A 14,485-nucleotide genomic window follows, 5' to 3' on the forward strand; every position below is an offset into this window, starting at 1 on the left:
ACTTTAAATCTGAAAGACAATTAATGTAATGAAATTTTCAAGTTTGACAAGTTCATTAAAATTTTTTAGCATGTCTTGATACATTTACTTTTCAGCTTTTTATTCTTCTTTCTGCTGCCATTTCCTTAATGTTTATTTGCTTCACCTCTCTGGTTCATTGGATTGCTACTATTCAGGCTTTCATGGACTTTATCTTCACAGTTTACTATATCTTGTAAAGCCTTTTCTACATCTGTTTGGCCAGCTGTACTGGCTGTTTTTGGCAAGGTCATCTGCAGTGCACACCACAGGGTAGTACGTGCTTTTCGAGTAGCTACACACATCTCTTTAATTGCTGAAGCAAGTGCAAAAACATCTGTAAAAGAAACATTTGTGGTCAGTTCAAATTAAATATCATTTAAGTACTCCTTAACTCTTATAAAACCCAGTCTGTGCTACTAAATTATCAAACATCATTATTTTTTATAAAAGAAAGATGGCTACTGACTGAGCTAATCAAAGTACTTGATTTAATATTTGAAAGTGTTATACATTAAATATAAATACTAATGTAAAAAAAAGTGTTACACTTGTATTTTATTTCTGACTTGTAGGACCATGACTATGCTTTGGGTAGAACACAGACTTTGACAGAGTTATTACAGTTAAATGGGTAAAATTAGCAAAATAGATAAAAGTATTTTCACTTTCACTTTTGGAGTAAATTATATAGGCACCATTTAACAATTTATTCTTTAAACAAGTGTAAATGTTAGAAATCCAACCTATTTAACTTCAGAATCTGATTTTATTAACATTCAAATTAACTGCCTTATCAAAAGGATATGCATTAATGTTTGTACCTCTGTCATCTTGGCATCTAGGAACTCCTTGCCTTTGCCGATTTGAAGCATTAACAATTTCATCCTTTCTACGTGACTGTACAATGTGAATGGACTCCAAGTGTCTATCAAGAGCTGTAGAGATATTGGCATGAAGGGGAGAGCTTCGAAGACGTTCCATTTTGCCCAGCAGAGTCACAACCTGAGGGAAACATTTTAAATTTTGATGAGGCATTTAAAATTTAACTACATTGCCCCTGTCATTAATTTAAAACAAGTCTTCAATGAAGCAAATAGAGATGAGAGGAATAATGTTCATTCAATAATGAGTAAATGTTTAGGCTTCCCTCATAGCTCATTTGGTAAACAATCTGCCTGCAATGTGCTGGAGACCCCCATTCCATCCCTGGGTTGGGAAGATCCCCTGGAGAAGGGAAAGGCTACCCATCCCATTCTTCTGGCTTGGAAAATCCCATGGACTGTATGGTCCATAGGGTTGCAAAGAGTCGGACACGACTGAGCAACTTTCACTTCACTAGCTTACTATATCCTGACACCGTGATGGGGGAAACAAAGATGGAAAGTCTGTCTTTCGTACATATGTCAATTCTAGATAGTTTAAAAGTAGTTTCTGAGAATAAGCAACAGTGAAAAAGTCAAACATTCAAATATATTCATATTATTAACAGTAAGTGCAAATATAAAATCTGACATTCTTTTTGGTAAATAATAGCCTGCCAAAAGAGATTAGGAGTTACTGTAGTTAAAAGAAAAAAATTGAGCTAAAAAGGGTTAATCAGTCTCTAGATCTGATTAATCTTGACCTCAGCAATTCCTTTCTGGGCCTTCGATGTTCTCCCTTTTGGAAGTCAGAAATAATATTGGCTACTTCCCTGGTGGCTCAGACGGTAAAGCGTCTGTCTACAATGCGGGAGACCTGGGTTCAAGCCCTGGGTTGGGAAGATCCCCTGGAGAAGGAAATGGCAATCCACTCCAGTACTATTGCCTGGAAAATCCCATGGACAGAGAAGCCTGGTAGGCTACAGTCTGTGGGGTCGCAAAGAGTCGGACACGACTGAGCAACTACACTACACTAGTGTTAGTTTTAAGGGGTCCATAATCCAGAAAATACTGACTTAAATTTATGCTAAAGTAACAAAATAAATCCTATAAGTGTCAAAATTGCTAGGAAAAATTAGGAGGTCTTAATCTTCTGGTGGTAGAAGACTCTTCTGGTTCATTAAGCTTAAAAAAGGACACTATATATCTTAGATATATAGTAAAGGGAGTATGTTTCATATTGTATATGCCTAAAGTTTCAAATTCTAAACTTGGAAGGAGTAAGGAAGGAGAACTTTTGAGTAGCTAGGATTTGAACATCTAATAAATACAGTAACTGCCTTTGGGAGCCAAATGATTTAAAACTCACATAATTCAGTGACTGGAAAGAGCAGAAAAATACCTCTCAGTTAATAAGCACCTGAATGAATGTCTCTAACCTCACACTCCTACCAAATTTCTTTGGTATAAGTTCATGCCAGTTCAAGCCCATGGAGAAAACACAAGTGTACAGGTATTAAATATTTTCCTCCCAACTGTACAACCAGCCAGATTCTTGAGGGGGAAGAAGGAAAAAATACCACAGTAAAAACTCCAGTGAACTACAAATTATATATTTTTAAAGTAAGAGTCATTTTGAATAAATGTAAAGAAAAAATTTTACAAGTGATTTTTAATAAAATTTTAAAAGATTTTTTTCAGAATTTTATAAAACCAGCAAACTAGAAGTAGCACACATAAAAATATTTTTGCCCTTTGTATATTACTAGTCTAATGTTGCTAAATAGAAACAAAATTATTATAACAGCTATAAATACGCTAAACTAAGGTGAAGCCCACATAAGGCTGGAAAGTATTAAGTATATTTCTTAATACTCACATTAGCAATTCTTTGATTTATTGCCTAGAAATGCATTACTGAGAAAAATTTTAACTTGGAAGTTTAAAAAAACAAAGATTCAAGTTTTTATAACATTTGGCTATATCTGACCACACCGCTGATAAATTCCATTGTACAAATTTATGAATTTGATTAAAAATTACAACTGATCAAGGCTGAAAGCTAGGTAAAAATCAATATTTTTCCATTGAAGTATTTCATATCTCTATTTTAGAGACAGCATGGTATAGGTAAGAAACAAATGATCAATAAAATAAGACTGTTGTGCTGATTTTTTCTAATTCCTTAAATGGCTTTTATTCAATCATAGATGCAATCTGTTTCACTGCATGCCTTTTCCTAGGAATCATTATCAAATTTTATTTGGAAAACAGAAGTTTTTAAAAATTATTTTGTTTATTTATTTGGCTGCACCAGGTCATAGTTGCAGCACTCGGCATGTTGAATCTTCATACAGCATAACTCTTAGTTGCAGCATGTGGGATCTAGTTCCCTGACCAGGGATGGAACCAGGACCCCCTACATTGGGAACATGGAGTCTTAGCCACTGGACCCAGGGAAGTCCCAGAAAACAGAAGTTTTTAAAAGAGGAAGGTTAGAAAGAAAAAACTACCCTATTCTATTACAGTTGCTTGAAGAATTCTGAAATTACAAAGGAGATAATAGGAAAATAATTTTTAATTAACATCAAGATTCTTTACATTTGATCTGAAGTGATATACTACTTTTCCAAAATAAGGCTATTTTATAAAATTATGCATATACCTACATACGTCAGTTTATTAGTAATTAATACATTGCTAGATATACTTAATGTTTGTTAAATAACTCAAGAGAACAGAGTCAAGAAAATGAAATAAGTTAATTTCCTATTAATTTACTACCTTGTATAATATAAGCAAAGCTTTTTCGTGAAGCTAGAAAACAAATGTTTGTGATTAAGAAATGAGACTTTCCCTATAAATAATATTTTAAATGGTTTTGCTTTAAATTTTTTCTTTCTTTTGTGGATTAGTTCCATTGCTAATCTGGATTTCTTGAGGAGGAATCTCTTAGATTACTAAACTTAATATTTTAAAGACTGAGTGGGGCTATTTTCCCTTTCCTAAATAACTAATAGTTCTAGGTCCAAACATGGGAAAGAATACATTTCAGAGAGTTACACATAAATGTGAGTTAAGAATCCTTCAGAACTCTAACTTGCTGAGGCATTTAAAAATTTTATCAAACAGTTAAAAAAATCTGCTATTAGATATCTTCACAGCTTACTCTGGCTTGTTCTCGAAGTTCATCCACAATTAACCGATCAACTCTAGATGGATTGGAGGTCAGCCGTGGAATTGGAGTATTATTAGTACTGGATACTTTTTTCCCTGGATAATTCTTCGCAAGAGCCAATTCAGTCTGTAAAAAAATTATATAACTTTTAGATACTAGATTTTCTAAATATGATTCAATCATGAATAATATTTCTTATAGGCCTAAAAAGAAAATCGAAAATTATTCCTTTAGATAAAAATTCTGTTTTGGTATCAAAAGGCAATAAATACAAACCACAGTAACATATACTTTTCTGTCATACTTACTGCATAAAATACATGAACACTCCAATAATTTAAACTTTCAACCCATTAAGGAAAAAGTCTACCTAACAGGCAAAAAAAACTTAAAAATTTTTTAAGCCCCAAGCATTTTTAGTCTCTTAAGTCACCTAATTAATTCTGTATAGTCAGGGACTTAACAAATACTATACATTATAGAAGAATTCAACTTAAAAGTAAGTACTCTTTCTTAAACTACACTAGGGTAAACAAAATGAAAATAGGCAAAGGAGATATACTACGTTATGCCTAAATGGATAGTTTTGTATTACCTTTTTTCTCTCCTTTTCTAATGCTCTCCATTGTTCATAGCACTCTTCTAGACGAATATGAAGTTCACTGGCTGGTCCACTGCGGGTTTTAATTGGTCTTTGAAATCCAAAAGTTGGCACGAAACCAGAAAAGGAATTATCACCATACATCATATCATTAAAATATGGGTATAAATGGCTTAAGTCATCATAAGAAAACAAATCATACGAATCCAACAGTGGAACAACTGAATGGCCAAATGGATGAGTGGATCTTAGTGGAAACCCACTTGAACCAAGTTGTTGAAAACTCTGATTATGCCTTAAATCTCCCATCATATAATTATTAGAAAAGCATGATGCCTGTGTGCGATTCACACGGCTATTAATATTGTTGTCTCCACTTCCCTGTCTGTGGCTATTAAAATGACCCTGTGACTCCAACAGATCTTGGTATGTATTTTGAGATAAGCCATCTAAATGCTTTGGCCCTTCCTCAGGATCATAATGTCCACTTTGGGGCTTAGCTTGAAAATTATGTTTGTTTACATTTTCAATGATCCCATACTGCTGAGCTGAATAGTTATCGCAAAATCCATTTGGCTGCTTTATTTTTTTATCGGCAACAGATTCAAAGAGATTTTCTTCTCCAGTCTTTGTCAGTCCTTCCATGTGATTGACAGATTGGATTCTTTCTGCACCATTGTAACCAAAATCAAAACTAGAAAATGCTGAAGGGTTTTCTTGGCAATACTTCTGAAATAAATTGCTATTTGGGGTTAAATTTGTAGATGATAGTTGGGGGAAATCTGAAGAATGGTTAGAACCTTTTGAAGCTACAGTTAAATGAGAATTTAATTTCATCAAGTTACCTTGATTTCGATAAAGAATAGGAGTGTTATTTTTTGTTTGCACATTCATCCATGTTGGTCTGTTTAAGTTGATACCTCCTGAAGATGTTGCTGAATTTGCTAGTAAATTCACTGATTTAAAATACTCAGAATTTGGGGGGTCAGGTTTAGTAAACTGCTGTTTTTCTGTGACATTAGCAAAATCATTATTAGCTGAACAAGTTGTATGAGGTTTTAGTCCATATTCTGATTTTAATCCAAAATCAGCAGTAAATGCTGCTTCCTTTCCAAACTGTTTTTCTGTCAGATGTGGTGTAGTTTTTGGAAATGTGAAATTCTGCTGGTCAGGTATTGTCTCCTCCATTTTTTTCTGATTTGCTGGTTTTACCTGAAATAACTTTGTGTAGGTGTCTGCTTCTACAGTTGGTGTTTCAGGTGTGGCACTAACTAATTTTTTACTATCTTGGACACTAAAATTCGAACACTTACTCAGCTTAGCCTTATTAGGATGAGCATATTCTGGATATCTACAATAATCTGGATTTTCACTATACCTATTAAATTGGGAAAGAAATATCTCTGCCCTCCTTTGCTGTAATGGTGCTTCCAGACCTTTAGCACATATTTTCTCTCTTCCATAAGAGTAAGTATCAACTCCAGATTCTTTCATGATGTCAGACAGACCAGTTTGTGGTGTAAAACAATTTTTGATAAATGGATATTCTTGAAATGCTGTCTTAGCTGTATCATTTGGCTGAATATTGTAACAGTTAGAATGATCATTTCGTGAGGGGTACATCCATTGTTCTTCAAGGTCTAAACCAGTAAATCCATGATAAAGTTCATCTATTTTTTGTTGTGGTATGAGATTACTGTTATGTAAGTACTGCTTTTCCACTGCTGACACAGATTCACCGGTATAAAAAGCTTGCTGAGAGATGGCTGTATCTACTGGCCTTTTGGTTTCTGTTAAGAGGTCATGGTGATCTGCAAATCTGCTTGTGTTCATTGGCCATGCTGACTTTAAATTGGAGGAACAGGTCCTAGAACAAGCAAATATATTTAATTACAATTTAGATTTTAAAAGTCTTTATTTTCTTACTGGAGAAGGGAGGAAAGGCTTTAAAAACATTTATATTGCCCCATTTCACCATTCTCTAATCCTTTCCAACTTTGCCTTATAATTTGCCATTACATCCAAATAACTTTCTGCCACTTAAAATGCACTATATGCTGCATAAATATGCATTTTAGTCTTAATATGTCTTCAGTATACTTTTCGAGGAGACATAAACTAAAGCCTGAGGCTGGTGATTGCATGGTCTTACATGAACTGTTTACATATAGTAAGTAGAAACCAGATAAGATTTTTCTTACATTATTACATAAGATTAATACAAAAGTGCTGTTGACCACAATTTTTTTAATTAAAAAGGATGTACTCTCATTGAAATGAAAATATTTTCATTGGTTAGATGTATGCTACATATTTCCCTATTTATGAAATAGGGAATCTGGATAATATGGCTTCTACACCCAAGTAAAACAATTAATGCATACTTTAAAAGTTTTTACTATATGAATAAAATCCATACATATTTCTACTCAGAAGCAATGATAGTTTTATTTTTGGAGGTATAAGTATAAAAGTCGTTGGAATTTATACTCTTTAAGCCAAATTTTAACTCATGAACTCAAGGGAAATAGCTTTGAGTTATGGAAGAATGATTTTTCAAATGAAAGTTCTTAATAGCAAATTAAACTTTCAATTGTATGGCAAGCACCTCAGGAAAATCAAGGCTCCTAGAAACAAATATCTGAATTACGATGTCGAATGTCAGATGATCCTCTATTAAGTAAAAATAAAAGTTAACGATCTAGTACCTGGGAATTTAAAAGTTTATTACATACTATATAGGTTATGTAATATACTAACCCCTCAGCAAAGTATGGCTGTGATTTATCTTGTTCTTCCAAAATGTTAGACACAAGTCCATATAAGTCTGTTTCACTACCATAGTCATTTCTTTCTGTTTGAATCCTAAAAATAAATGAATATCACATGTAAATTCTTTTGCTCACATTGAAACATAATATATTTCTTTTTCCAGACTTATTCTGACTTATTTTTCTATTAAATATTTGGATTAACTCTATACCTTCATGTCAACTAAAGAGGGAATAGGAACTCAAGAATATTTTCCACTTTAGCATAGTATTTATCCTACATAAATATTTCTCCTTCATTCCAAATCTTATGTCTAGTTCTCAATGAATGCTTACCTCTTATTTCTCCAAAACACATCTATTCATTTTAGATGACCAAGATATAAATCTCTAATCTATGATGTTATAGACATGATTGGTACCATGACTGCTTCTGAAAGCATGTCTAGTCCTATTATACATCATTGCATCACACTTGCTAAGTTTTTTCATCTGTGATTTGAAAACCATATGAACCTGTTACTCTATTTTTGTGACCCTTTAAAAAGTATAGTGCTATGGTCATCCTAAATATCACAAGAATGCAGCAGTTGTCCCTCAAATGTAAAAGATATGGGTGCTATCCTTAAGTCTTTGCCAAAGAAGTGACTGGTGCTCCATGTAGATGAAACCCTACCTAATGACCAACACTATCTAAACAATACAAAATGTAAAAAACAACAATGAGATGGAATATACTGGACCCTTTTTACCTCTTATGGATTTTGGGTAATTTGCTCCTAGAAGTAATATGTTGTTTAAATTGAAACTTCTTGTTTTTTAATATTTTATGTCTAACATTTCATAGTGTTAGGACATTTTAGAAATAAAAATACCTTATACTTGCATAACATTCAAATATTTCATTGATCTTCATAACATAGAAAAGGTAGGTATTAGTAATCATTAAACTGAATAAATGATCATGATATTAAAAAACTTGAATTTTGCAAAGGTTTATCATTTGCCATGCTTTACTACATACTTGTTGAATAAATGGTCTACCTACAAGTCTAATACTTTTCGCACTAAAAATTTGATATAAACTTTTTGTATAATAATATGTTAATATATATCTAGAAAAATATTCAATGTAATATATACCAAACTGTTAATAATTGTTACTGGGAGGTGGAACAGCAGGGTAAAGGTAAACTTCTGCTTGCCTTTACATATTTCTATAAAGTCTGAAGTTTTTCAATGAACACATATTAACTAAAAAAATACTTTTTTTGTGTAGAGTTATATAGTCTACCTAATAAAATCTACTTTAGAGAACTTAAAACTAATTTCTAAATTTTTAACAATTATTTAATTAGTAGATTTTAAAAATAATTATTTCCTGGTAAACTAAAGACACATCAGTCTCTTTTAACTGCTCCCTCATTATAATTAACATAAAGGTAGTGTCATTCCCTTAAGCTTCTCTTTGCAATAAGCTCCCATAATATTTTATACTTCTTCCTTTAGACCTTACCTTGCAGTACCAGGCACTTGTAGTGCCTGGCAAGTTATCATATTCATCACCATTACTGTAAGATCTATAAAGGCAGGGATAATATTTGCCATGTTAATTCTAATATCTGCAATAGGAGAGAATCTGACATAGAGTTAGCCCTCATTATTAGTGGAACTGAATAGAAAACAAGTATCTTACATTTGATAATATCCTGTTTGTTGTATACTTGTAAGGGAAGAATTACTGAAAATTTAGAACTGGATTAAAAAATAGATTGAAAAATTGTAACTCATTTATATGCTATCTTTAGAAAGAGGAACTTAAGATATACTCACTTAGGGTTGCTTCTAATTAATGAAAGAAAGTAGCAAGAAAAAATTATAGACACATAACTTTTAAGATTTCCTAGAAGTTAGATAAATAAAATTACAATGTCATAAAAATACTGATACAGGGAACAAAGAGCTAATATAACTAGGTTCCCATATAATCAAACTTAAGAACACTTTGTTTAGCCTGAGAAATCTAATTTATTAATTTACCTGTTCTTTACATTGATCTGAGAATGAGAGGGCTGTTTAGTATCATCTCCATATGTAGACCATGGTGCATAGAAAAGTGAAGAATCTACAGAACTTGCATATTCCGTTGATGAAAGTGGAGCATAGGTCTGCCTTAGGTCAACACTATCTTCATTCTGAAATTTTAAAGATATGTTTGTATATCAGATATAAACAAAACTACATTTATTACAGAATATTAGTGAAATAATAGGAAATTTGAGGAAATAACACATGTGTAAAAGTTGGGAGACAAATCTTGACTTAAGACACTTAAGCTTACTTTAACAGTAGGAGTTGGCAATTTTTTTCTCTGTCAGATAATAATATTTTATGGTTTGCTGTGTTAAGGTCTCTGTTGAAACTCCTAGCACCAAAGCAACTATAGACAATGTGTAAATTACTATTCCAATAAAATTCTGTTTACAAAAACAGCCACTCAGCAGATTTGGCCCCTGTCCAATAGCTGTTGCTTATCTCTGAGATAGGACACGAACACCCACAATTATTGCTGTTCTAATTTTTTGAACAGATGAGCACTATGTGGACCATAGCTGTATTATTTTTAGTATTATTTTTAATAAATCATTTATAAAATTCAGTCTTAATGCCCCCAATCTGTGAAAAACAAGTGAATATACATTTACATCAAATTTTCAAAGAAATTCCACACATTGTATTCAGTCACCTTATGACATGGATATTCTCTGTATTTTAAAAATGAGGAAATGGGTGTTTTATAATGGGTTTAAAAATGAGGCTACAAATTATTGAGCTAAGAGATGACAAAAGTAAAACCCAAACTCAAGGACGTCTTACTCCCACACTGCTGCTGCTCCTAAGTCACATCAGTCGTGTCCGACTCTGTGTGACCCCATAGATGGCAGCCCACTAGGCTCCCCTGTCCCTGGGATTCTCCAGGCAAGAATACTGGAGTGGCTTGCCATTTCCTTCTCCAATGCATGAAAGTGAAAAGTGAAAGTGAAGTCACTCAGTTGTGTCTGACTCTTTGAAACCCTATGGACTGCAGCCTACCAGGCTCCTCTGTCCATGGGATTTTCCAGGCAAGAGTACTAGAGTGGGTTGCCATTGCCTTCTCCACTCCTACACTAGGGCCTTTTAAAACAATATCTTTAATTTTCAGCTTAGTTTATTTCCAAGAGGAAGTATAAAAATGAGACAATACATAACATATTTTATCTTAAGAAATTTAAAGATATTATAGTTATAAGAAAAAACGAGTTCATTTTTTCTTTATACTTCTATAATGAATTTTGAGTAAATAAGGAAAAAGGTTTGAGTTTTAAGATTTTAATGAATTATTCGAAGTCCTGTTTCCTTCCAAAAAAGGGATTGAAGTACAATGAAAATACTGCACCTCAAATTTTAAATACTTAAAATAGTCTGAATATATAGATTCACAATTTTTAACTCTCCAAATAAGGAGCTACTAAAACCTGAGATGTAATAGCTATAAATATCCAGACATAAACAGAGTAGAAAGGGTATTTTCTTATAAATATAGAAGGTATATAATCCTGGTTAAAAATATTTTCTAATTGCTTTTATTCTCAATCAAAATTGATGTGAAAAGAGATAAAACATGTTTAGATCAAAACACTCCTAAATTTCTGTTCTTCATGGACACGGTAACTGAAAAATAACATTTTAAACATTCACTGAGTTTATACCAATAATATATGAAAACTAATATCATCTAATCACAAATCTTCACAAATCTCAAACATTTTATAGCCATTTGGTTAAATTCTAGTTATGAATACTATTTGAAACCTACATATTATAATTTCTTGTTTATAGCTTATTATTTTGTTGACTATTCTGAAATTGGAGAAACTGAGGCACAGAAGAGATTTTGCTAAAAGTGCCACTAAAAACTGTCTTTCCAAAATTTCTGTTAGCAGTAACTTTTACAAAGGCTGTTATGGTCAGAACCTTTCATAATTTTATTCCTTTAGTTCTGAAGTTTTTATGACAGGCCCAACCTAACTCTCTTTTAGGTGTGAAGTATCCAAAGTGATACCAATAATTGCTCATCTTTTTGAAAGAGTTGCTTAAACAAAATGAGCATTTTCAGATTATATAATATCAAATGAGGTAAACAATATTTGAAACAAAATACATAAGCATTATTTCAAGTATACTTTATATTTTAAAGATTTGAGTATTAGAAAAATTAAATCCTTTTAAAAGACTGATTTAAATTTAATATTCTAGGATAAAACAAGCAACTAATGTGGTGGCTATCTAGATCCTTTTCAGTCAAAACATTTCTGGAAGTTAAATATGTGAATGCTTAGGGTTGGTACACTAATTAGTCTAGATAATTGCAAAATGTCTCACTTTATTCTTGCTATGCTTAATCAACTGAAATTAAATCCAAGTAAATTTTAGTAGTCAGGTAAACATTATAGAGAGCAGTGGAATGCTGGTCTTGGCAGTGAAAAGACCTGGAGTCAACTTGGGTTTTGTCACTTAGAGCACGTCAAATTCTTTGGGCCTCAAATTTCTCTATCTGTACAATGGGTATAATACTATACAAGGCTGACATGCAAATTAAATAAAGTATTTATTTCAGGTCACTGTTATAATTCAAAATATAACAATATCAACAGCGATGTACTGGTTAAATAATTTCAAATGAAAATGACATTATCCTAAGCTAACTTAACACGTTAACAAAACTAAATGTTTTAGGTGAGGTAAAAGGTACCACATCATCTAAGACATTGTTAGAGCCAGAGAATAAAAAAGTATAGAAAAATTTCCCTTTTAAATGATCAAATGTATGTTTGCACCGACTTCCAATAAATGCTGGAAGGGAAAATCATCTTACGGTATAAGCAAATACGGATTTTCTTACATTTCTGGCATCATGTCACGCTGAGGACAAAGCAAAAGCAAGAATCAATGAAAAATCTTATTCCTTAACTTGCTTTCAAAACCAGTTTGTATTCTACAAACTCTATTTAAAATATTGTCTGGTTCTAAACGTGGAGCAATTTAAACGCCAACGTGAATGGGCTGGGTGGTGGGGGTAGGGTCGAATTTGAAGGAGAATAAATCCTCTAACAAAGGGCAGAGCGGAGAAAGGGACCTGCGATTTGTAGCAATCATAGAAGGAAGGGGAGCCAGTCAGCATCACGCTGTTGAAGACATCTGTTAGTCGACTGCTGGCGTCCGCACTGAGGTTCCAGCAGCGATTCGCACCTCCACGGAACGCGACTTTCGGCTGCACGAAACGGGGACAGGAAACAGGAGACACACGTCACGCAGGGCAGAGCCGGACCGATACGGCCAGACGACGGCTTCCACGGTTCTACGTCGGCTGTGCGCCTAGCTGCACCCGGAATCCGATCCCAGAACACTCATTTGGGGACCCCGCGCTTCTGCCCCCGGGGTTCCCTCTCCTTTTTCCGGCCGGACCCCAAGGTGCGCCTGACGGGCCCTCCCCGCCGGCCTCCGCCTCAGCGCCGCCACGGCCCGACGTTGGGGAGGCAGCGGCAACCTGCGCGTCGCGGCCAGTCACCTGCTCCGCCCCGCCGCCAGTTCTGTCAGCCCGCGGCGAGTCCCCAGGCCCCGACCCCACCGGCCGCCAAGCCCCAGGCTCTCCCCCGCGGCGCAGCCCGGCCGCCCCGTCGGGGCTCCTCGCCGGCGACCCGGCCTCTCCCGCCCGGCCGCTTCAGAGACCCGCGTCCGGGACGCGCCCATTCTGTCTCTCCTCACGGTCGCCGTCCTCCTAGCCCGGCCGCCACCCAAACCCCTGACAGTCCCCGCCAGTTACCTCAAGTCCCTTCCTCAGCTCACCTCCATAGGCCTCCCAGCCCCTCCTGGACTAGCTAGGCACAGCTCCTGGGGTACGGGGATGGGGCGGGGCGTCGAGGCCCAGCTCCCTCAACCCGCACCCCGCCGTTGCCGCCTCCGCCCCGGGCGCTGCCTGGAGCCGGTCTGTGGGTGCGGGGGCAGGAGCCGGGAGGGAGAGGCTGGGGAGAGGCCGTTACATTGCCCACCAGGGGCTCGCGACCCCGCACGCGACCCGGCACGGGCCCGCCCCGCCCCCTCCCGGGAGGCCCGTCTCCGGCTTCGCACCCCTCATTGGCCCGCTGCCCGGCCAATGGGCGGCGGCCTCCGAGGCCTGTTACCCACTAGAGACCAGGCCAAGAACCAGCCGTTAAGGCGACCTCGCTCTCTCTGCGTTTCTGAGCCTTTCCCGCTCAAAGTGAACGTGTTCGGGATTGGCCCAGTCCGTCAAGCACCCGCCTGATGATTGGCTAGTAGAGCAGCTGAGGGGCGGGGCGTGGAAGGAGGATTAGGCGCTCGGGCCTACCAGGTGGGAGAAGTGGTCAGGAAGATTTGAGAAGTCGCTCAGCAACCGGCGGATAATCCTAAATTTACCTGCCGTTACAGAGGAGCCTAGTGGGCTGCCGTCTATGGGGTCGCACAGAGTCGGACACGACTGAAGTGACTTAGCAGCAGCAGCACCTTGCTCCAACATTTCATTTTGCCCCTCGTCCTGCCCCTAACTCCCAGAATCCTTTGGAGCTGCCTCAGAGAGTGATAGACTTGGGCTCGCTTACGGAGTGTGAGGAACCCGTTAAGGAGTTGGGGGTTGGGAAAGCCCCTTCCGAGAAGGAAGAGAGCTGCTCTCTGTCCTAGGCCCCACGCTTCGGTGGGGGTGAAGGCATATTGGTGCTTATGGAACCCCTGAACAAATTTCAGTCTGACCTGTACCACATAGGCCATTCACATAGATGGTCCCATTCGAGGATGTGATATCTCAAGATTTTGTCCCCAGAAAATGCTAAACAATTTTGTGTGCATTGAAATATTGAAGACGATCAAAGTAAGCACAGTTACCACCTTTAAGTCATGTATATTTAAAATCTAAATTTGAGAAGCAATAAAGTGGGAGGTGTTTTTTTAACTCAAGCATAAATGGAAATAGGATAGGGGGACATGTCTTTTTGGCCCATAT

General features: G+C 36.3%; 1 protein-coding gene across 1 annotated transcript; it reads right to left on the reverse strand.

The window, feature by feature from the left end:
• On the reverse strand, positions 1 to 13,221 carry MEIOC (meiosis specific with coiled-coil domain). The gene is made up of 8 exons (XM_040244369.1): positions 13,054 to 13,221; positions 12,608 to 12,742; positions 9,472 to 9,626; positions 7,421 to 7,525; positions 4,655 to 6,527; positions 4,051 to 4,185; positions 843 to 1,023; positions 1 to 355 (listed from the first exon to the last, which is right to left on the reverse strand). Exons 1-8 carry the CDS (start codon positions 13,219 to 13,221, stop codon positions 126 to 128), a joined length of 2,982 nt encoding a protein of 993 aa, XP_040100303.1. The 3' UTR covers positions 1 to 125.
• Positions 13,222 to 14,485: the final 1,264 nt, after the last annotated feature.

The sequence above is a fragment of the Oryx dammah genome, unplaced genomic scaffold (assembly GCF_014754425.2).
Source record: "Oryx dammah isolate SB20612 unplaced genomic scaffold, SCBI_Odam_1.1 HiC_scaffold_8, whole genome shotgun sequence".
Taxonomy (NCBI): Eukaryota; Metazoa; Chordata; class Mammalia; order Artiodactyla; family Bovidae; genus Oryx; species Oryx dammah.

What these genes read in the sequence shown, in the direction of transcription:
- MEIOC (XM_040244369.1), bottom strand. Translation starts at nt 13,221, where the DNA reads ATGGGCGCGTCCCGGACGCGGGTCTCTGAAGCGGCCGGGCGGGAGAGG. An exon ending in AACTTCGAGAACAAGCCAGA is followed by an intron (nt 1,024 to 4,050) that starts GTAAGCTGTGAA and finishes TGTTTCCCTCAG; the next exon opens with GTTGTGACTCTGCTGGGCAA. An exon ending in TAGATGCCAAGATGACAGAG is followed by an intron (nt 356 to 842) that starts GTACAAACATTA and finishes TTTCTTTTACAG; the next exon opens with ATGTTTTTGCACTTGCTTCA.